The sequence below is a fragment of the Diceros bicornis genome, chromosome 22 (genome assembly GCF_020826845.1).
Source record: "Diceros bicornis minor isolate mBicDic1 chromosome 22, mDicBic1.mat.cur, whole genome shotgun sequence".
Taxonomy (NCBI): Eukaryota; Metazoa; Chordata; class Mammalia; order Perissodactyla; family Rhinocerotidae; genus Diceros; species Diceros bicornis.
The window spans coordinates 7,398,036-7,418,733 of record NC_080761.1 but is presented as its reverse complement, the minus strand read 5'-3'; the positions used below and the strand labels follow the sequence as shown (position 1 = coordinate 7,418,733).

Below are 20,698 nucleotides of genomic sequence, written 5' to 3'. Positions count from 1 at the left end.
AAAAGGATATCAGAAATTAGTGGAGCAAAGAAAGGATTCATTTAACAAATAGTACTGGAACAATTTGGTTAGCATCCTTGAAAATTACTTTATTGTCATTGTGTATCTGCCTTAGTTCTTTGGGCTGCTATAACAGAATGCCATAGACTGGGTGGTCTATAAACAACAGAAATTTATTTTTCACACTTCTAGGGGCTAAGAAGTCCAAGATCAAGGTATTGGCAGCTTCAGTGTCTGGTGAGGGCTGCTTTCTGGTTCATTGACAACCATCTTTGCACTATGTCCTCACATGGCAGAAGGGATGAGGGAGCTCTCTGGGGTCTCTTCTGTAAGGGCACTAAGCCCATTCATAAGGGTCTGCCCTCATGACTTAATCATCTCCCAAAGGCCCTGCCTCCAAATACCATCACATTAGGTGTTAGGACTTAGCATATGAATTTTGGGGGGACACAGACATTTAGTCTATAACAATATCAAAGTAAATTGCAGACAGATGAACTATTTTAAGTGTAAAGAAGTTATTAAAAAATCAGAAGATAGTTTATAGAAAATAAAATGGCCTTTAAACTTAAGAAAAAGTGGTTAACTTCATTTAAGAGAAATGCAGATTAAAACTGTGAGATACCATTTTTTACCCATTATTGGCAAAGATTAGAAATTTTTTATAACATACTGTGTTGATGAGGGTGGGAAACAGGCACTCACATGCTGTGTACGTGTGTATAATATGAACAGTCTCTGTTTCCCTCTTTTTAATCTTTTTAAAAACTTTTTATTTGGAAATAATTTCAAATTAACAGCAGTTACAGTAACAGCACAAAGACCACCATATATCCCTCACCCGGATTCAACTGCTGGGTGCCATTTGCTTGTTCACTTTTTCTCTCATGTATGTATATACATAGATATGTATGTATGTATCTTTTTTCCTGAACCATTGGAGAGTAAGTTGTATATTTTATGGCATTCTCCCCACTGTCACCTCAGTGTGCATCTCCCAAGAAAAGGGGCACTCATGTGCAACTGTAGCACCATTATCAACTTCAGTAAATCTCTAATAGCAGTCCACTGTCCATATTCCATTTCTGTCAGTTGACCCAGTAATGGCCTTCTTAGCACTTTTTTCCCCTACAGTTTGGGATCCAGTCTAGGATCGTGTCCTGCATTTAGTTGCATATCTCTTTAGTATCCTTTAATCTACAACAGTTTCTCAGCCTTTTTTTGTCTCAATGATGTTGGTATTTTTCGAGAACACAGTCCTCTTCTGCTTTGCCTTTTTTAATAGATTGTTTCTCACCTAGGGTTTGTTTGCTCTTTCCTCGTGATTAGATTTAGATTATGCATTCCTGGCTGGAATATGACATAAGTGGTGTTGTGTCCTTCTTATGGTATCACATCTGAGGCATACAGTGTTCCTGTGTCTGCCCCTCAATGGTGATGCTATTTTGGTCAGTCTATCAAGATGTTTTCTGATTACTATATGGCTACCACTTTTTCCTCTGCATATAATAAGCAATCTGTAGGGAAACTCTTTAAAAATCATACACATATCCTGGTCATTAAAATCTTTCCCTCTAGATTTAGCATCCGTTGATGTTGCTTGCTTGGACTAATCTTTACTGTGATGGCTGCAAAACGATGATTTTCTAACTGTAGCAGTCCCTCCACATTTATTAGTCAGAACCCAGGAGTCCACTGTAAGCAAGACTCATTTTTTATGGGATTGTAAATTCATACAACTTTTTAAAAGAGCAATTTGGTAATATCTATCATAATTTAAAATGCACGTCTTTATCTCAGCAGTTTCAGTCTTAGGAATTTATCCTACAAATATATTTGTGCTTGTACACAAAGACCTGTGTACAAGGACGTTAATTGTAGTATTGTTTATAGTAACTAACATCTGGAAACTACCTTAATGTCCGTAAATAGGAGACTTGTAAAGTGATGCTACATTCATACAGTTGAGTATTGTGCATCCTTTACAAAGAAGGAGGTAGCTTTATGTGTATGGATAAAATTAGATCTTCAAAGTAAAATAAAATGTCAGGTGTAGAAAAGCATGTATAGCTTGCTACCGTTTTTGTTTTCTTTTTTAAAGAAGGGAAATAGGTAGTTAAATCTTCATACACAAGAAGATAAGATAACTTGGGTATTGAGGATCAGGCTATATACTTGTTTGTACTGTTGGAATTTTTATTATGTGCCTGTATTAGGTTGTTTTTAAAGAAACTAAAATTTTTTTATAATAGAAGTAATTATAATGGAAATTCTACATATTCTCTGGATGAAGGACTTATTAACAAATAGGAGAAATCCTAAAGGAAAGGACTAATAGAAAAAAACTGATAGAAAAAATATAGATAAGATAATCAAGTTTTGTGTATTAAGATCGCATACAGGATAAAGAAAATGTGTGCGTGTGTGTGTGTGTGTGTGTGTGTGTATACACAGAGAGAGAGAGAGAGAGAGAGAGAGACAGAGAAGGGAATATTATTCAGCCATAAAAAAAAGAATGAAATTGGGGCCAGCCCAGTGGCGCAAGCAGTTAAGTGCACACGCTCTGCTGCGGCGGCCCGGGGTTCGCAGGTTCGGATCCCGGGCGCACACTGGCTCACTGCTTGTTAAGCCATGCTGTGGCGGCATCCCATATAAAGTAGAGGAAGATGGGCACAGATGTTAGCCCAAGGCCAGTCTTCCTCAGCAAAAAAAAAGAGGAGGATTGGCATCAGATGTTAGCTCAGGGCTGGTCTTCCTCACAAAAAAAAAAAAGAAAAAAATGAAATCTTGCCATATGTGGTAAGGTGATTGGACCTTGAAGGCATTATACTAAGTGAAATACATCAGACAGCAAGACAGATAGCATATGATCTCATTTGTATGTGGAATCTAAAAACAAAACAAAAAAAACCAAGCTCGTAGGTAGAACAGATTGGTGGTTACCAGAGTTGGGGAATGGGGTTGGGTGAAATGGGTGAAGGGAGTTAAAAGGTACAAACTTGCAGTTATAAAATAAGTCATGGGGATGTAATGTACAGCATAATGACGTTAATAATACTGTACTGTGTATTTGAAAGTTGCGAAGAGGGTAAATCTTAGAAGTTCTCATCATAAGAAAAAATTCTGTAACTGTGTATGGTGACAGATGTTAACTAGACTTACTAGTTAAGGTGATCATTTTGTGATATATGCAAATATTGAATCATTATATTATACATCTGAAACTGTATAATATTGTATATCAATTATACCTCAATAAAAAAGAAAAGATCTCATTCAAATAAAGCGTAACACCAAAGCCCAAGTGAATAACTGGGCAATAAAATAAACAACTTATCAGGAAGGTTGTCAAATGTACCATAACATTTTAAAAATTTTGCCTCAATGTAATCCAAGAAATACAATTAAAATAATAATTAGTTTACTTTTCATCTACAAAATTCTTTTAAGTTTTTTTTTTTTTTTGTGAGGAAAATCAACCTTGAGCTAACATCCATGCCAATCCTCCTCTTTTTGCTGAGAAAGACTGGCCCTGGGCTAACATCCGTGCCCATCTTCTTCCACTTTATATGGGATGCCGCCACAGCATGGCCTGACAAATGGTGCCTTGGTGTGCGCCTGGGATCCAAACCTGGGCCACCAGCAGCGGAGCGAGCGCACTTAACCACTATGCCATGGGGCCGGCCCCTACAAAATTTTTAAAATGAGGATATTCAGCATTGGTAAGGATGCAATAAGTTGGCCCTTCGGTTTTTACTAGTGAGAGTGTGCATTAGTATAGCTGTTTGGGAAAACAATTTAGCAATATATATATCAAGAGTCTGATACCATTTAAACTAGTTAGTTCACCTCTAGAACTCAACCTTAAGGAAATGAATAAAAATGTAGATACTTTATGCCCAAATACATTAATCAGAGTTTTTAATAGTGAAAGTTGGCATCAACCAAAATGCCACCATCAGGGTTATGGTTGAAATAAATTATGGGTAATTTATTACACATATTTTAAACTGAGTATGTAGTGATGACAGAGTGTTTAATATCATGGGAAAATGCATACTTTAAAGGGTTAAAAAAAAGCAGCACATAGTGTAACCAACCCAGTAAAGATAAAGAAAACTGGAAAGAAATGTAAACAAAAGTTACCTCCTGGGCTGGAAAGATTATATTTTTCCTGTTTCCCTAAACTTTTCTGATTTTTCAGATAAGTTTGTCTCAGTTCTATAATTAGAAAAAACATTGATCACCTAGTGGAAGTCCTTAAGGGAGACCTGGTAATGAATAAATAAGAATGACCTATAATAAATCATTTTGTTTGAAGTGGATGCTTCTGAAGTTCCGAAGTGGTTTGTTTTGTTCTCAGATAGGTCTCTGCTTTGTTTTTACTCCTGAGCTGGAGACCTGTTCAGCTGCCTAAAGGTCTTTCTTTAATAATTCCTGGCTCGTTTGTGCAAAATGGGAACCACAATTCCTCCATCAAACCACTTTTTCCTCTTGCGTTCTCTATCTTGCAAAATGATATCTTCAGTGTTATCTTTGATTACTTCTTCTTTTGCTAACACCAGCCCCCACACCCCATCCAGATTCTTTTATTTTTGCCTTGCAGATGTCTTGAATTTGGGCACTGTTTTTTCTTCTCTGTCATTGTTTCTACTTTAGTTCTTGCCTTTGTCAGCTTTAGTTTTAGGCTCCTGTGAGAGTTTCTCAACTCTTCTTTCTGGCCTAGTCTTTCCCTCTAGTCCATTCTCCTCTTGACCACTAGTGATCTTAAAAATAGGTAATCAGTTTTGCTATTTTAAAATTTTCCCTAGGGTGTGTGTTTTAATAAAAGTAATAATACTTGTACATAGTAGTCAGATAGCCCATAAGACTTATAATGAAAAATTGTAGTTCTCAGCTCTTTTTTTATTCATTTCATAATAATAATCAATTCTTTTAGCTTTTTACTACTATTTATTTCCATATTTCTGGATAATAGGCTTATATTCTAATTTTTGGGTTTAAGGATTTAACAATTTTTAACTACGGTATATCAGCACATTTTTACATATATTTAGCCTTCATGCATTACCCCCCTCCCTTACCCCAAATAGTAATTCAATTTTTGGTTAAATCGTTATTCGTTGTTGACACTATTGTGATGGTATAAATATTGACAGATGAGCTAAAGTAGTGTATGCTTACATTTCCTTTCTCATGCAAATTTCTGTTTTTCTTGGTGGTGATAACTGCCTCTTTTGGTTTGCTTAGTTTTCTGTGTACTTCTCCTTAATTCTTCCCCTCTCGTTGTTAAACACAGTAGGTAACCTGTCTTGTTTATATATTGTTTGAAATGCTCCTCTTAAACTCTTTTGTTCTCTAGCTTCAGGCTGGATCAGTTGCCTTCTAGGCCCACTACACAGCTGTCATTCCAAGTTTCTCTTCACCATTCCTGGGAATTCCGTTTCCTCCTCTTTTTTGTTAGGTCTGTAATTACCTGGATCTCATGGCGATTGTTGTTCTTAGTTTACTGCTTTGCTTGGTGCAGCATCTCTAGTTCCATGGGGGGAAAAGAAGGAAATTATTTTGAGACCTTGCATGTCTGAAAATATCTTCTCTGCCCTCACACTTGATTGATAGTGATAGTTTGGGTGTAATAGATTTCTAGGTTGTAAAATAATTTTCCTCCAAATTTTGGAAGGATTGTTCCACTGATTCGTAATTCCAGTGTTGCCATCTTGATTTTTTTTTTTTTTTTGGTGAGGAAGATTGGCCCTGAGCTAACATCTGTGCCAATCCTCTGCTTTTTTTTGTATGTGGGATGCCGCTACAGCCTGGCTTGGTGAGCAGTGTGTAGGTCTGCACCCGGGATCCAAACCCCCGAACCCTGGGCCACTGAAGCGGAGCGCGTGAACTTAACCATTATGCCGCTGGACTGGCCCCACTATCTTAATCTTTTTTATGTGACTCATGTTTTCTCTTTGTAAGCTTTTAGGATTTCTCTTTTTAATGGTCATTGCAATCCCTTAATAATCTCAATTGGAAGCATCCCATTCTCAGACCATCACCTCTGTTTCTACGTTGCTTGTGTACTGACTCCTGTAAGTTCCTTCACCCTACTTGGACTTCAGTATGTTCATCGTGTCACTTTTTCGCTGTCATTTCCCTCTTGACCCTCTTTTCCTAATTTAAATACCATCTTCTTTCATCCCAGTCACTCCGTTGCATATACTTTTAGCTTCCTTCCTCTCTTGCCTTGTTGTACCTCAATTCTAATTAAATCCAACCCTTTGCCTACCCTGCCCTTAAACCTGCACATCTCAGTTTGACTGGAGAAAAACACATCCAGATATATTGGTTCTATTTCAGTTCTTCAAGTGGGCCCTGAGTGCTCTCTAGCAATCATTATGTCTCCCTAGTTCATTCACTCTGACTCTTCTCAGACTGCCAACACTTTCACCATCCTTACTTGGAGCAAATGACCTACCTTCCTATTGCACTGAACAGATAGAAGCAATAGTCCCACGTACCTGCATGTGTGCCCTGTATTCTGCTGCCCTTCTGTTATGTAGATGAACCTTCTGTCCTCCTATCTAAGAGTGATCCCTTCTGCTTGTGCATTAGATCCTATACTCTGTTTTATATTCAAAGATAATGCTCTAGCAGTTCTCCCCTCTGTCTCCTGCGTAATGAATTTGCCCCTCTACTAGATATTCCCGTCAGCATACAGACATGCTTTATCTTCCTCCATCTTAAAAATGCCATTTCTTGGCATAACATTGTCCTACACCTTCTGCCCCATATCCCAATTCTTTTTTTCAGCCAGAATCCTTGAGAGGTGTCCATATCCACTGTCTCTGGTTCTCTCTTCTTTTCTCTGTTGAATCCACTCCATTCAGGCCTGAACTTGTGTTCTACCAAAACAGCAGCATCATGGTCATCAGAGACCTCAGTGTTGCTAGACCCAGGGGTTAATGTTTGGTTTTAAACTTGGCCTGTCAGCACATTTTGACATAGTTGATCACTCCATCCTTGAAACAAATTATTTTTTTGGCTTTTAAGATGCCTTTCTTCCCTGGTTTCCTACCTTATTGGTTGCTTTTGTTTGTCATCTCATTCTCTAAACCAGCACTGTCTGATAGAAATATAATGCAAGCCACATAATTTAAAATGTTCTAGTAGCCATGGGTGAAATTAATTTTAATAACATTTATTTAGCCTAATAATCTAAAATAATATTTCATATGTAATCAGTTTAAAAAATATTGAGATATTTTATGTTCTTTTTTTGTACTAAATATTCTAAATCTGGTATGTATTTTACACTTACAGCACATCTCAGTTTGAACTAGCCGCATCTTAAGTAGTCAGTAGTTATGTGGCTCACTGGTGGCCATATTAGACAGCACAGCTCTAAACATTGGTGTGGCTCAGGCTCAGTCTTCACACTCTTCTCTCTCTATACTCACTCTCTTGATGGTCTTGTGCAGTTTCATATTCTTAAATTCTGTCTCTGTTCATGAAGCCCAGATTTGTGTCCTCAGCCTAGACTGTTCCCTAAATCTCATACTCATATATGCTACCGCCTATTTTACATTCTCTACTGGATGTCTGTCTCAGACTTAACGTTTCCAAAGTGGAGCTGCTGATTTTCCCCTTGCCTCCAACTTCTTCCTTCTGTAGTCTTCTCAGTCTCAGCAAATGGAACTCCATTCTTCTAGTTGTGTAGAACAAAAACCTTGGAGTCATCCTTGACTCTTCTCTTTCTCTCATACCCCACATCTAAACCCTCAGGAAATTCTCTGAGCCAAAGGTTGGCAGACTACAGCCTGCAGGCCAGTGCAGCCTGCTGCCTGTGTTTTTTAGGGCCCTTGAGCTAAGATTGTATTTTATGTTTTAAATGGTTACATTTAAATGGTCATATGAGTACCTACTTGATACTCTCCATTTTGCCACTTGGCCTGCAAAGCATAGAATATATATTATCTGGCCCTTTAAGAAAAAGTTTGCCTATTTTTGACCTGTACTGTCTATTTATTTGTTTAATTAGCATGTGCCAGTCATGGTGGCAGATGCTGGTACTCGTACCTGTAATGACAGGGATATCACTATGCTGTGCAGGGTGAGGATGGGAGGGAAATTAAGAGCTCGTGACTTAGACATCCAGCTTCTTCGTATAGCCCCACACCTCAGCCTTCAAAGATATCTGATACCTCTAATTCCCAGATATTTTTTTCTTCCTTGCTTTTCATTGGCCTCGGTTTAGGTTTTTTTTGTGTGTGAGGAAGATTATCCCTGAGCTAACATCCGTTGCCAATCCTCCTCTTTTTGGTGAGGAAGATTGGCCCTGGGCTAACATCCATGCTCATCTTCCTCTACTTTATATGGGATGCTGTCACAGCATGGCCTGACACGTGGTGCGTTGGTTCGCGCCTGGGATCCGAACCTGTGAAACCCCGGACCGCCAAAGTGGAGTGTGTGAACTTAACTGCCACGCCACTGGGCTGGCCCCCAGTTTAGCTTTTTCACTCATATAAGTCAGTTACCTTTTGTCTGTTTATTTTGTGTCTTCTAAAAATTGCCTTATGTATCTTGTCTTTTGTCTTACATTCTCTTTGTCCTTTGGGGTTCAAACTTTTAATTCCTTTACTACCATTTTAGTATGATTGCAGGAGGTGTAGTGGAAATACCACGTTTAACCAGAAGTCCAATATTTCTACTGCCTGTATGATAAAATTCAAAACCTTTAGAGTAACTCTGTTCATGAGCTCTCTTTAACTTAATCTTTTTTTATTATTAAGTTATATTTGACATACATTTTGTAAGTTTGTGTACAACATCAATTTGATAAATTTCATAATATATTGCATTGTGATTGCCATTGTAGCATTCGCTAACACCTCTATCACATCACATAAGTATCATTTCTTCTAGTATTGGGGACAATTAAAATCTAGTCTCTTAGCAAATTTAATGCTTATAATACAGTTTTGTTTCCTCTGATCACTGTACTGGGTATTAGGTCTCTAGGACTTATTTATCTGCTAGTTTCGAGTCTGTACCCTTAAACAACGTCTCTCTATTCCCTGATGCTCCAGCCCCTGGTAACCGCCATTTTACTCTGTGCTTTTATGATTTTGTTTTTTTTTAAGATTCCACATATAAGAGAGATAATACAATATTTTTCTTTCTCTGTCTCACTTATCTCATTTAGCATAGTATCCTCAAGGTCCATCCATGTAGTTGCAAATGGCAAATTTCCTTTTCTCTCACGGCTGAAGAGTAGTCCATTGTATAAATAAACCACGTGTTTATCCATTCATCCATTGATGGACACTTAGGTTCTTTCCATATCTTGGCTATTGTGAATAATGCTGCAGTAAACATGGGGGTACATATGTCTCTTTGGTACCTGCTTTCATCTCCTTTGTGTATATATATATCCAGAAATGGGATTGCTGGATCGTACGGTAGTTCTGTTTTTAATTTTTTGAGGAACCACCATACTGTTTCCTTAGCGGCTGAACTAGTTTATAATACTCTTTAATATTTTTTTAATCTGAAATTTTTTCAAAATAAAAAAGTACAGCCTCCAGGGAGTGAAACCATGTAAGTTTGTGTTCTGACTCTGTCGCTAGCTTTGTGGCATTTGGGAATGTAACCTTTTTATGCCTCAGATTCCTCATTTATAAAATGTGGTTTCTAATAGTACACCCTTCAGAGCATCATTGTGAGGGTTAACAGTTAATACAAGTAGAATCTTTAGAACAGTGCCTGGCACATAGGAAGCACTTAATAATGTTAGCTATTCGTAGTGGTGGTATTCCATTGTATATATAGTCAGTTACAAGCCACTTACTAATGGATATTTAAATTATTTCAGGTCTTAATCTGAATTGTCTGTGTGCATGTTTTACCCTTACTTGTATCCTGTGTTAACCGGTATCTGGTGTGTAGTAGGTACTCAAATATTGTTTGTATGAATCAGATCATTTTAGGGGCCCATGAAATCTTTATGCAAAGTGTTTTTATCTGTGGAATGAATTTTTAAAGCAATAATAAATTGTAACTGGTATATCTCAATTGTTAAGTTTTAGAAGAGGTTAAAAAATTTTTTACTGTATTAGAATATTACGTCAATAATATTAGTACAATCAAGATTACTGCTTTGGTGGAATCACATTCAATACTGGTATTGGGTATTCTGTTACAGTTATGATTGTAAATATTTTACTATTCAAAATTTCCTTACAGGGCTGCATTGTTTTAAATGTTATGTTTTATAGAACCCTGAATATCCCTGATAACTTTTTGCAGTCATGTCTTGGCAGTATTATAGAGACGTTGTAAAGTACAATAAAGAGCATGGGCTTTACCTGTCAAGACGTCTTACCTCTCCCACTGGATAATAGGTTCTATAATGGTAATGATTGTGTTTTACCATTTTATCCCTAGTATCTAGCCCATACCAGCCACCATAGGGTGCTCAGAAAATGGTTTAGGAATGAATGAATGAATACATGAAGCATATTTTTTCCCTACTAATCTACTCACCTCGAAAATCTTGATTTCAAGCATACTACCAATTGCCATCAGTTACTTTCTGGCTTATTTACTCAGATTCCCGTACTCACACTATCCTTCAGTGCCACAGAGACCTCCAGTTCATGGATCCTGCTGCTTTATTTTTCTAACTTTCTTCATGTCCTCATTTCCATGGCAGTGCTGAAATCATTCTTTTTCAAACACCCGTAACTCCTTTGTCCATCTCATTTCATCATAGTGTGTCACTTATCTAGCAAAACCCCAGACATCTGCCTACTCACTGCTTGCACTCAAGCAGCAGGCAGCTGCTAGAGAAAACCCACATCTGTGTGCCTTTTCTCACTAATTTTAGGATTGCAAATCTCAGATGGGCACTTAACACTAGAGGCAATCCTAACCTACAGCATTTTTGTAGTGAAGTTGCTTTTCTAGTCTCTAAGGTGACTTTTCCACATCTTTTGCTTCTCAAACCTCCAGTGCCAACCCTTCTCACTGTCAACTTGCTTTCTACCCTAATGAAATATTAGATGCAGTCAAATGTAAATAGAAATAACACATCTCACTATCACAAGTGCTAGCTTCTTATGGTTCCAGATACTCTCCCTTCTGTCCTGTTAAAATGAAAGTATCCCTGTGGTAATCTAAGCTCAGCCCCTCTGCTTGTGTTCTGGATTCTGCCCTTCTTGCCTACTGCAAGTATTAACCCGTTCTTTGTATATTGCATTACTAGTGTCTCCTTCACTACTAGATTATGCTTATTGGCATATAAACATGCTTTGTTTCCCTCAATTTAAGACAAACATCAACAATTCCCTTGATCCCAAGCCTCCTTATATCTACAATCTCATTTCTCTGCTACCCTATACCAAAAACTCCTGGAATGAGCTGTTAATAATTGCTTATTTTACTTTCTCTTTCAGTCTCTTCTCATTCACTACAATTGAACATTCTTCTTTACCGGTACACAGAAACTGGTCTTAACAAGGTCCTTAATGGTATCTACCATGCTAAATCCAGTGTTCTCACTCCCTTCCTCTCCAACCTGCAGCATCGTTAGATCCAGTTGACCATTCTTGGAAACACTTCCTTCTCATCTCCCTGATATGGCAGTCTCTTGGATTTCTCTTTTTTTCCCCCACTGGTTAGTCCATTTCCTTGGTCTTCTAGATGCTGGAGTATTCCTGGGCTGCCTCTTTTTTCTGTACCTTCTCTAGCTTGGTTTGTTCTAATTTTGTGGCTTTTGATACCAACTGTATGGTGATGAAGCCCAAATTTATATATCTAGTCCTGATTCCTCCCCTGACTTCTGGACTTAAGCAGGTGCCTTCCTGAAATCTTTACTTCGATGATCAAAGAAATTGCAAACTTATTATAACCAAAATTGCACTTCATTTCTGCCCTTAAACCTGCTCTTCCCAAAGTCTGCCCCATCTCAGTAAATGATATGATCATTTACCAGTTGCTCAGAGCGAAAACCTAAAGATGATCTTTGTACAGTTTACCTCATACTCCATATTCAGTTTGTCGGCAATATCGTGTTGGCTTTATCTTTTAAGTATGTCCTGATTTCAGCAACTTCTCATCACTTCCAGTTGTCGTCTCAGTCAGCTCCTACTTGGACTATTGAATAGTGTCTACTATCTGGCCTCCCTGGTTTCACTTTGATTTTTGTCCTCTTCAAGTCCACAAAGTTTCAAGAGTGATCTTTTAACGGCAGCATCTATTTGCGTAACTCCTCTGCTTCACTCCTCCAATGACTTAGATTACGTTCTTGTTACTAAGGCTTGTATTTATTACACATACCTGTGGTATTCTCCCAGATAAGTACTTTTCCTTAGAGTCCTTTTTGCAAACTAGCATTTCACAGATAAGGGCTTACAGGTGTTTTTTTTGTTTTGTTTTGTCTTCACAATTTTGGACTACTTAATTTCTAAAGAATTGGTAACATTTAAAAATCAGACGAGTTTACATTACATTAGGTTTTTGTTCTGAAAAATTAGGAGACCTTCCCACACTAGCCCTGCATTCATTCATGGCTGCAATAGGGTAAGTAGTGCTGACTTCTTTTAGATGAAGTATATGTTCTCCAGTTTGCCACAGTCCCCACCACTCCCCAAGGTATCTTGTAGGCAGCCCCTGCCCTACAGTAAGTCATCATTCATTCAGCAAATATTTTTTGAGCAGTATTCTGTGCCAAGCACTGTGCTAAGTCCGGGAGATAAAGCAGTGAATAAAACAAAGCTTTGATCTCATTGATTATGTGTTCTTGGGACAAATAGTGTGTAAGTAAACAAATACATATATAATGTCAGGTGTTGATAAGTTCTATGAAGAAAAGTAAAGCAGAGGAAGGAGATAGAAAGGGGGGGGAGGGTGCTATTTTAGAGGGAATGCACAGGGAAAACTTCTATATGTGGAATGGATACTGGAACAGAAGCTGGAGTATAGTAGGGATGAAGCTTTGTAGACTCTTTTGTAGACAGTCATTTTGGGGAGGGGGTCAGCAGGTACGAAGGTCCTGAGAAGAGAATGTTTTTGATGTGTTTGAAGGACACAAGAAGGCCTGTGTGACTGCCAGTGCAGTGAATGGAGGAGAACGGTAGGTGAGAAGTGAGGTTGGAGAGGGAGACAGGGCCAATGGTACAGGGCCTTAGAGGCCGTGGTGGGATCTGGGTTTTACTGTGAGGAAGGAAACTATTGAAAGGTTTTGAGTAGGAAGTCATGTGAAATGACTTATTTTAAAACAATCCCTTTGGCTTCTGATGGTGAGTAAATTATAGCAGGGACAAGTGTGGAAGGAGGGGGGACTTGTTTGGAGGTGGTTATAGAAGTGAGAGATGGTGGTGACTTGAACTAGAGACAGCTGTGAAAGGAGTGAGATGGGGTTAGATTAGAAACTGAAGATAGAGCCTACAGGGTTTTCTGATGGATTTGATAATGAGGTGTGGGAAAATGAGAGGACTTGATGTACAGGTTTTCAGCCTGAGTAACTGGATAGATGGCGGTGCCTTTTAGCAATGTGGTAAACGCTAGGAGAGTTCCTTTTTAGCCATGTAAATTTTTAGAATCTTGTTTGATGTCCAAGTAGAGATAGAGTATAAACTTCACCTAGAGGATAACCTTACAGCTCTGTAACACAGTCTGAGATTTTTAAAAGACCCTGTCCTATGAGTCAAATACCACTGAATTCTTTGAGAGCAGGGACACTGTTTGTAAGGTATAGTACCTGACATGAATTGTATGCTCACTGAAATTTTCGTTAAGAATCCAGAAATTTTTCTATAGTTCCAGCCACTGCTATAAATCCTATTATTCCATTATATTAGGCTTCTATATACATTTTCATAAGAATTATAATATGGCAGAAATATTCCTTTAATAGAGCTTCTGACTTCTTAATTGAATCAGCCAGATGATATTAAATTCATAGTCTTCAAAGTGAGTCCAGCAAACCACTTAATTTGTTAATGTCTCAGCAGTGTTTTAAATGATTTTGGGGTTGGAAATCCCATGTAGGAATCATTTTTTTCTTTACAATGGGCTGAAGCAGGAATGTGATTTTGCTGTCACTTTGAGTAATTCTATTTGAGAAGGCTTAACCTTTGTAGCCTAATAGTGTGTAAACAGGCATTTAATTTTTAAAGTAAGAGTCTTACCATCAAACAGTAATAATTAGTATATATTTACTATTTGCCTGTTACTGTGAGAATACTTTGTAAGTGGGAATTATTACTTTGTGATATTATCGTAAGCATTAGCTTTGTTTTTCAAATGAACATATTAAATGCAAGTATATTTAAATTGCCTAAGAACAAGCAATTGAAATTAAGGACAGAGACAGCATTAGACTATGTTGTTTTAAAGGGTACACCTATAAGGAAAGCTTGGATGTGTGATAGCAATTTTTAGACAACCAGGATGACATTCCGTTACTGTTTTCTCATTAGCAAATATTGATTTTGTAAGAGAAATATAACTAAAGATTCTGCTACTATTCAAGGGCCTAATTATTCCTTTTTTGTATAGGAAGATTTTCAGTCAATGACTTACGGATTTAAAATGGCTAACAGTGTGACAGATCTTCGAGTTACAGGTAAAACTATTTATAAAGATAATTCACAAGTTTAATGTTTGGATTTGTTTCCTTTTTAAACTGATTGGCTCTCTTTCTAGGCATGCTAAAAGATGTGGAGGATGACATGCAAAGAAGAGTAAAGGTATATGTTTTTTTATCTTTTCTTTGGTATAGGATTTTTATTTTCTTCTAAATGTCAAGTTAACTTTAGCTAATTACAAATAGCTACTGTAGGTAGGACCACCAACTTCTTTTATATATGCTGTGCCTTTTTTGTAATGAATTTTGAAGACTGCTAGAGAAGTTTCTGATGAATTAATGTCGCTTTCAAGTATTGAAAATTTAACCCTCTTAATTTTTCAGTTTTTTGTGAATGTTTTAGAATTTTAGCATACTATTTTAAGAATAGCATAATATTCTAGTTTTAAGTTTTTCAAAGGTAAGGACTATCTACTTCACCTTTGTATCTTTAATAGCTAGTACAGTGTCTGCAACACAGTAGAAGGGCTCAGTAGATGGTGGTATCCCAAATCTGGGGAAAGCCTTCTGTGAATGACATCCTTCAGCTAGATGACCCTGATGATTTGGTTCTTATAGAGATTAAAAAAGGAAAAAAGTTATATTTCTAATATTTTTTTACACTTGTATAATACAGCATGGTTGCCAAAGCAATTTTACATTATTGTCTTATTTGATATTTACAATTATTCAGTGAATTAGGCAATTAAATGCACAGAATGCCCCACTTTTAGATGAGGAAAATACAGCTCAAAGGAATTAAGTAACCTGTTAGTCTGAGTCTTATTTAAGAATAGCCACTAGTAAGTGGCAGCTGCCAGGCTAGAGCCCAGGTTTTCAACCAGATCTTCCTGTGGTACTGCCCTGGATTTGTCAAAATAGTCGACTATTTATTACTCTTGTGGATGTTTTGCATTTTATTGTAGAACAGATCAGTATTTATCATGTGACTTTGTGATGTGTTTTTGTAAAGGTTGCTATTTTTTTCTAACAAGATTTGTTTTGAAAGCATCAGGAATTTCAATTAATAGATCCTTTTGAAAGAAAGAAGTACCATGTGCCATATGCTTTTACTTATGTTAATTTATTGTTTTGCTTTTGATGTTTTTAATACCTTATTCTTTTGTGTGGTCTTTGTAATTTATATCAAAATGAACTTTCTGTATATATTATTAATAGGAGGAAAATAAATACTAAATATGACTTTTTTTCTCCCAAATATTTTTCTTAGAAATAGATTCTTACATATACTCAATAAATTGATTTAGTGCTTTACCTTGTATATTTATAATTTAATGCTTCTACAGATTTGTATTTGTTTTAATTCACCTTTTTTAAAATTTTAGAGTACTCGAAGTCGACAAGGAGAAGAAAGAGATCCAGAAGTTGAACTAGAAGTAATTGAACTTATTTTCTGGTAGATAATATCAGAGAAGTCTACCTCTTAATGTTATAGTTTTATGAACTGCGTTATAATTTATGGAAGCCCTTTTTAAGGTATTTCTTTAAAAATTGGACATTGCAAGGGATTTTATTTCCCTTGTATTTATTTTGATAGAATGACAATAGAGCTCTTTCAAATACATGATTTCAAAGCTCTTCAGTATTCCTATGAGGTAGGAAGAAAAAAATGACGTTTTACAGATGATACATCAAAGCTTGGCAAAACTCAAGAACTTGCGCGGTATCCAAAGTTACCAAACCTTTGTGGAGATCCTAAATTTTCTGACTCTGCTTAAAGCACCTTTTTATCGATCCTTTTAAAAATACTAATTAAGTTAGTTTTTGAGATAATAGTGTAACTTTTGATTTAGGGAAAAATCAGTCTTGTTGATATAGAAACTTTATATTTCTATTTCAGTAGAATCAGCTTTGTTATATTTTCTGCAGCTCATTTTCAGACATTTGAAAGACCATAAGTGAAGGTGTTTGTAATGTAGTAAGTTGTTAACATTGAGATCTAGGACTTAAAATACTGTATTTTAAAATGAAATTCCTTTGACAGACTTTGCATGTTTTAACTTCTAGTCCTTTCTTATTTTTTAGCACCAACAATGTTTAGCAGTATTCAGCAGAGTGAAATTTACTCGAGTGTTACTGACAGTGCTTATAGCCTTTACTAAGAAAGAGGTAAGGGCCTTTGCTATAATCTATTCTAAGGTTTTTGTTTTGGATGGAATGCTGTATTGAAACAGTTCTGAGACTTCTCCATTGAAATGCCCCTGATTGCACATATACAGCACTCAACATGTGGTGTATTTACATCAGAGTATCCCTGATGATTTTCTCAAAAAGTCACGTGAATTTTACATTGTGCTCCATAACGTATCCATGTCGTTGATATAAAAATAATACTTTATATTACTTATTAGTGGATAAAATAATAGAAGCTGAAGTTGCTTGTGGGTAGTCATATTTTGTGAATTGAAAAGGAGAAAGTAAAAATGAGAATTTTAGGTAGACGGCTTCTTTCATTCAATTAAATAATTAACTGTTGGATTTGTTTAGAACCAAAAGCAAGCACTAGAAGGTGAATATTTTTCTTTTGTGTTTATTTGCATTAATTTGAGTAAATTACAGACTAATTTGTGAATAGTTAATAAGTGGTGAGTAGAGATCCAGCCTTTATAATATTGATCTAATTTCCACATAGTGGAAAAGTTGAAATTTCCCATTTTCCAGTTGACTGCATCTCTGTTTTTTTTAACATAAGATTAACAGCATAAACCAGAAATGTTTTCTATTGTTTTTTAATGACTCCTACAAGATATAGATATGGGTAAAAAAATAATTTCTATCCTAACAGGATCTGGGCATCCTGTATTAAGTGAATAGTTTGTGAAAACCAATGTTGTTACAACAAGCATTTAATTTCATTATTGTTTATAGGATTTTCCTATTTAATGTATATCTTTCAGTGAAAGAATATGTAAGAATGTTTTTGGTGATTTATTTGCTAGACCAGTGCTGTTGCAGAAGCTCAAAAATTGATGGTTCAAGCAGCAGATCTTCTTTCTGCCATTCATAATTCATTGCATCATGGCATCCAGGCCCAGAATGATACTACAAAAGGAGGTAATTGTCTGTTTTGCTCCCGCTCTTTTTCCTTGTTTCCCATTCAGAGTGTATGGTGTCTGGTTTGTTCTAAAATTGCGTTTAAGTTAGTCTATCTGGACCTTGGAATGTTTTGCTCCATAGACTTACATAGAGTGTTTATACTCCCTTCTTTTTAAATTTATTCTAGACCAAAAACAATTCTATAGAACTTGGCCATCTCCTGTATTTTATTGTGTGGGCTCTGCGTATTTACCCTGTCTGGTAATCATGCTGTGATGTTAATAGTACGTTTGTTTTTAATCACCTCTCCCCTTTACTCCTTTGAGAGAGCATCACCTCCAGTACGCAGTTTTCCCTGACTCCACCAGGCAGGCCTAGGTATTCCCTCTGTGGCCTCAGTGCACGCGTATATGCCTCTGTTATAACATTTGTTCAATACATCATATTGTAGTTGTTTACATATTTGTCTTTCCATGAGATTTTGAGTATGTTTAGGCTGGAGACTATCTTCTTTGTATATCTCTTACAGTGCATGTACATTGTTTACACTCAGTAGATTTTATTTACGAAATATGCCTTAAAAAGAACAGCGTACCTTTGTTGTAAAAGTTGTGTCTGAGTTAACATTTTACATAATGTGTAGCAATTTTGATTATCTTTAAAACTTATTAAAATGAGATGATATTTATATTTAAATTAGTTTTTTCCAGTTGTTGGTCCTGTGACCAGGAGGCCAGTTTTTACTGATTCACACTCCTTTCCTTTTTCCACCCCTCCCTTCCTTTTAGGGACAACAGTTGTGGTATTCTCCTTCTCATGAATTTTTTTTCTTACTCAAACGTTAGGTAGTGGAACAGTCCAAAGGGTAGTTTGAGGGACTACATATATATATATATGTATATACGTATATATATATATATATATGTATATATATATATATATATATATATATGAGGTGACTGACTAGGTGGCATTCTGTGACCATGGGACATAAGGAAAAAAGGTTGTTAATGCATAGGAGGCTATCTAGTACATGTTTATAGAGAGGTATAACATATCTACAACTCTTCAATACTTTGAAATCCAGTGCAAGAATACTTTTATGAAACCACTGTATAATATATTACTGCAAAGTAGTTTGTTTGTTGGGTTATGTATCAGCAAGGTATTGATGCAAAACAGGAGTCTTCCAGATGACTGGATTCTAATGCTCCTTTTTGCCATATCCTGACTATCGTGGGTTGTTATGGTCTATAACACTGAGGATAATAATTGCCGTAGGATCATTAGTTGCCCGTGTGGTTTGTGGCTTCCCTATATTTCAGACCAGTCAGTGCTAAAAAAAAAATTGCTTGTGTATATATTCCCCACTATTTCTCTGGTTTTATAGTCTGCTCATGAGTAAGCTTCAGGAAGATGGTTTGCATAAAATTGGCTTGAATAAACTTTTTAAAAAATAGAATCTTCCGACTAAGCAAAGGAAGTTTTAAATTTAGGGAGTACTTACTTTGCGCTTAGTTTTCTGTTTAATACCTTTAAGCTGGCTTAATTTAACTTTGTAATTATACGTTAAGCATAAAGCTAAACAGTTCTGTAACAAATGAATGCCTTGTCAATGATGTCTAGTCTAAGAAGAATGATGATAAAGCAGTAATGTAGATTAGTTTTCGTCTCAGATTACTTATTTTGCCTTCTTAATATTATTACAACTCCAGCTAGTGACAGAAGCGCTGTGTAAAGCTCAAAATTGCTAAGCATTCATTTTAGCTTCTCGTTGAAAAGGCATATAATCAGTAGGACTGGAAACAGTGATGTAAAGGGAGAAATTAGGAAGAATCAAACTTGATCCAAGGATTACTTGCTGGTGGGTTTACTTAATGGATGTAATGTCTTGAAGATGCAAAAGGCAGAGTGGTTTGGGGAGAGGAAGTGGTTAAGGGGGAGCAGCTTAGATATAATTAATGGGATTTTTTGATGTGACGTGGAGCACTCCACTAGGAAAGTAAGTATTTTGCCCTGGAAAATGGATGGAAAAGGGTTTTGGAGTCATTTCATGTAAGTGCTAATTGAAATAGAAGGGATGGATGTGATTACTCAGGTTTGCTGGGTTCAGGACCTTGGGTTAGATCTTTGTTGAAGAAACAAGGGAAGAAGAGGATCCAGTGAAGCAAATGTTGTTCTTTGTCTTTGCTTATGCTGCCTTGTTGCTCTTGAATTCTACACTTCTTTTTATATGTCTGGAATTATAACTTTTCCTTCAAAATGATGTTCAGACCATCTCCTCCAATGAAACTTTCCTGGTTCCAGTTGTCAAAATTTCTCTCTCACCCGTGTTCTTTCCTAGTTAGCTGTGGATTGGGTTTGGTTTTACTCTTTAGGATGCAAACATCTTTGACAGTTGCTAATGGAAATGAAAAATTTACCTAAACTAACTTTGCCTGAAATTGGTAGATACTTTTGAAATGTATTTTCAAATCTGACACTCAATTTCAAGAAGACTTGTCATCATTTTAAAATAAATTAAAAGATGTCTGACTCAAATTGGTAGACTGAACACATGCATTTACCTTCTGAAACCCCAATGAAACAATGAAGAGGTTTTTTTTTTTTTAATAGGCATAATCGATAAAGAGGAAAAGGACAAGGAAAGGAGACAATAGCAACAAAATTTTAGAAGCAGGAAAACAGAAAGACATTGACCTTCTGTCCCCAGATGATGGAATTCTTAGCCACTGATAGGGAAAGTCAAGAGACAAACTAGTTGTGCTGTGGATCCCCTGAAAGGGCTCCATTTTTAGTATACCACGTACCTCTGAAAATGAGGAAGAGAATTATGCTGATAACATGAAAACTGGTTGAAAATCTGTTTAGAAGCAGAGATTTTTTTTCCCCCTTTTCTCGTGGATTACCTTCCTGAGCCTTAGAAAACTTAAAGTTTATTCTCTGGAATAGGGGAACAGAGAGGTTCTGGACTGAGGGGATACCAGGCACAGTTGAATGGTGTGCATTTTGGGAAAGTTAAGT

At 36.5% G+C, this 20,698-nt stretch overlaps 1 protein-coding gene across 4 annotated transcripts in view; it reads left to right on the top strand.

The window, feature by feature from the left end:
- NAA35 (N-alpha-acetyltransferase 35, NatC auxiliary subunit) overlaps positions 1–20,698 on the top strand; it is a 93,617-nt gene that overhangs the window by 21,215 nt on the left and 51,704 nt on the right. For all 4 annotated transcript variants that reach the window (XM_058565507.1, XM_058565506.1, XM_058565505.1 and 1 more), the window contains exons 7-11: positions 14,551–14,617; positions 14,698–14,741; positions 15,964–16,014; positions 16,664–16,747; positions 17,578–17,692. In XM_058565507.1, coding sequence (XP_058421490.1) covers positions 14,551–14,617; positions 14,698–14,741; positions 15,964–16,014; positions 16,664–16,747; positions 17,578–17,692 — 361 coding nt within the window. The remainder of the gene's footprint in view (positions 1–14,550; positions 14,618–14,697; positions 14,742–15,963; positions 16,015–16,663; positions 16,748–17,577; positions 17,693–20,698) is intronic.